This window comes from Buceros rhinoceros, unplaced genomic scaffold (genome assembly GCF_000710305.1).
Source record: "Buceros rhinoceros silvestris isolate BGI_N320 unplaced genomic scaffold, ASM71030v1 scaffold13210, whole genome shotgun sequence".
Taxonomy (NCBI): Eukaryota; Metazoa; Chordata; class Aves; order Bucerotiformes; family Bucerotidae; genus Buceros; species Buceros rhinoceros.
The window spans coordinates 12,941-16,255 of record NW_010389112.1 but is presented as its reverse complement, the minus strand read 5'-3'; the positions used below and the strand labels follow the sequence as shown (position 1 = coordinate 16,255).

The 3,315-nt window shown below is 53.9% G+C and overlaps 1 protein-coding gene across 1 annotated transcript in view; it reads left to right on the top strand.

Annotated features, from left to right (window-relative positions):
* SLC4A4 (solute carrier family 4 (sodium bicarbonate cotransporter), member 4) overlaps window positions 1–3,315 on the top strand; it is a gene marked incomplete at its 5' end in the record, with an annotated part of 65,928 nt that overhangs the window by 53,462 nt on the left and 9,151 nt on the right. Inside the window, 2 exons of the mRNA XM_010132979.1 lie at window positions 1,311–1,489; window positions 2,089–2,161. Of these exons, the coding sequence (XP_010131281.1) occupies window positions 1,311–1,489; window positions 2,089–2,161 (252 nt within the window). The remainder of the gene's footprint in view (window positions 1–1,310; window positions 1,490–2,088; window positions 2,162–3,315) is intronic.

Genomic DNA, 3,315 nt, shown 5'->3' with positions numbered 1-3,315 from the left:
AATAAACTCCCCAGGCTGGCGCTATGCAGGTTTTCGTGCCTGTGGGGTTTTTCTTTTTCCCGGCACAGTCAGTTCTATTGAAAAGTATTAAATTCCTGTAAAAGAAGACTCTCCCTTCCTGCCAACGGGACGGACCTGACCTGGTCCCTCTGCTTTGGGGCGGAGACCCGCTGACACGGTCTCAGCTTTAGGTCTGTCTGCTGCACCCCAGCAAGCAGGCGTACCATTTTCTTCCTCGCTGGGAGAACACAGTCGCTCTTCTTCCCCCGTGAAGAAGAGGCCCCCATCCCTCCAGCTTACAGCCGCTGGTCGTGGTTACACTGTCAGCACTGGGTCTGCTTTTTGGGTAACGAAGTTTAAGGGCTCTGGCAAAGTTTAATGTTAAAAAAATGCTATTTCCTGCTTCTGTGGCGATGGTTGTGAGCATGTGCTTTTGTTTAATTGGGGGCTCTAGAGCTTGATGCTGCTGCTCTGCGCCAAAAAACTCCTCCGTACCCCAAATCTGAGTAGGACAGGGTTTTTTTGTCCTCCAGTGCCTTGGTAGAGCGTTGGCAGGCTGTCACCCAGCGCCTGTCCCGGCACTGCCGGCCAGCCAAGGTAAGCGGCGCGCGGGTGAGGAGCACAATGAGGGCTGTTCAAGACGGGCCGCATTGCTTTTCCTCCTGGCTCACCAGAGAGGTCCGGGTCGTTTCTTCTTTCCAATACAATCAAACTGAACGGGATTAAAAGAAGGTTAATCTTTAAAACAGCAAACCTTGGAGGTTTGACTAATGTTTTTTTTTCTGAAGATCTCTCTCTTTGGTGGCTCTTTTGTGTGTCTCTAGATATTTAAAAAAACAGAGAGATACAGATCGTGAGAGCTTGCTCGTACCCTTTACAAGACACGATGTGTATCTCACCAGATGTTTTGTGGTGATGGTGGTGCTCTCAGGTCTTCTTGAGCTCCCGCTCTGCTGTGTCGCACACCTCTGTAAGGAGCTGTGGGGCTGGTTGCAGGGTTTGGCTCGTACCGACTCAGCTTCCGAGCACTATCCAGTGGGCAGAAAGTGCTTGCTCTTGAGCAGGTCTGCTGCTCGCAGCATGCTGCTGCTTTCAGAGCTTGCCAGAACCCTCACATTTCCCTGATTTCCCCGCGGAAGCAAATAATTCTTCCTTTAAGGAGCAATGTGTCCTGTTGTGTTCGCTCTTAGGATAATTTGCGTTGGCCACAAGATGGTGTAGAGGGAAATGCTTCTTGTTCCACGTGTCTCTGGCCCTTCTGTAGATGTTTGGAGTAATTAAGCTGAAGGTTGTCTTGTCTTCCTTCACAGAAAGGTGCTGGGTATCACCTGGATTTGTTCTGGGTGGCTGTTTTGATGATCGTATGCTCCTTCATGGGTCTGCCCTGGTACGTGGCTGCTACCGTCATCTCCATTGCTCATATTGACAGCTTGAAGATGGAGACGGAAACTTCAGCCCCTGGGGAGCAGCCCAAGTTTTTGGGAGTGAGGTACGTCCGTGCGGAGAGGCCCGAGCTGCCTCGTCTGCCTGCAAAGATCAGTTTGAGCTCTAAGCGGTCTGGCGTTGAGCGGGAGCGTGTGGAGATGCAGGGGGTAGCTCTTAGCTTTGCTCCTTTCTCCCTGTTTCCCAGCTGTGAGACGCAGCAGCCGCGGTGGGAATTCCTTGGGCCAGTCCCCGCGTCATTCCTCAACAGTTTGTTTGGCCGGATCAGACGCGGTTTCCCAGTGTTTGAGGGAGGAGGTGAATTTACCGCCCGCTATAAATCCTGCTGTGCGGTGGATTTGGAGCGCTGGTTAATGGTTTCCAGTGTTTAACGTGTAAACAGGCTCCTCCTCACCCAGTAGCAGTGTTTGTTGATCCACAAACACCAGAGCGTAACAAAACTGAGCTGGTGTTTGAAGAAAGAGGTTTGGTCAGGATCAAGGGACCTGCCAGATGCTGCTGGCTTGTCATCACCCGTCTGCCTTGAAAAGGTGGCCACAGAAAGGCATTTTCAGGCTCTCTGTCAGGTTTGAGCGCTCTGAGAAGGAGTAAAACGGGGGTGAAAGCTGCAGATGGCTTTGTGCTCACCCAGTGGTCTTGTTTCAGGGAGCAGAGGGTCACTGGGTTCATCGTGTTCATTCTGACCGGCATCTCTGTCTTCATGGCTCCCATCCTAAAGGTGAGGACATCAGCGTTCGGGTTTTTTTTTTTTTTTGCTTCCTTCTGCTTACACAGCCAGTGTAGGGCCCAGCAACCGTCAGGCTAATTTTATGCTACTCAAAAAGCTCATCGTCAAGTGCGGAGCAGGAGATAGGTGAGAACTGCTGGTGCAGTTTTACCGTTTTCTGGGAGCTTAAATACAGAGCTGAAATTGTTGGTGCGTTCCACCTCTTCTGGGTTTCTAAGGTAGGTTTTACAACCAGCACGTTCTCGTGCCTTGGTAACAGCTCCCTCGGCGGCACAAACAGGCATTTCCGTGCCCGTAATTTAATGCCCGAGTGTCATAGCTCCGTCGCGAGCTCACGTGGCCGTTCCCTGCGTGATCTCTATTCCACTGGGGTCTGTCATTTCCCCTGTTATTGCTTCATCCGTCAATTATTTGTGCGAGCTTCCCCTGCGAAGGCGGGAGGACGCCTGAGGATACCCGGGCACGCTCCTCGCCCACGTGCCAGCCAGCAGGAGCTGGCAGCGCGTCAGGACCTTTCGCAAACTCCGATGGCCGGGTAAACGCCTTGCAGGACATCGGCGTCCTCTCAGGCCGGGGGCGAGTCGACCACAGACAGTCCCAAGCGCGGGATCTCGTTGTTTCCCGTGGGCTTCGCGGGGTTTGCGCCGGGGCTGAAGGTCGCCGGTGTCGCTGCTCGGTTGTGGCAGATCTCCACAGAAGATTCCTCCAGCAGCGCGACAGGCGCTCTCCTATAAATACACCCGTCGTTCTGCCTGCGAGCAGCGGGTTTGCTGCCAGCCCCCCCAGAGCTAGGGAACGCCGCGCCAAACCCGCGCGAAGGCTCCGCTCCGCCCTTCTGCAGGGCGAGGGGCTGAAGATTCACCCAGGGATCACCTGCAGGATTCATTATCGTGGAACGATGACGTAAACGGGAGGGCGTAGGAAGAGAGCGATGCAAAGGAACTAGAAAGCGGAACTCTGCAAGCCAGCTTGCAGGAGGAGACACCTCATCGCGCCCAGTCCCTCAGACCCAGGGCTTTGAAGCCCTTGGACGCCCACAGCTTGCTGAGCCACACGCTGTCCCTCCTGGTGACGGTGCGTGGTGACGGCAGAGCCTTAAACCCAGGCTGAGGAAAAAACGTGGCTTTTGCTGTGACCTCTCAAGG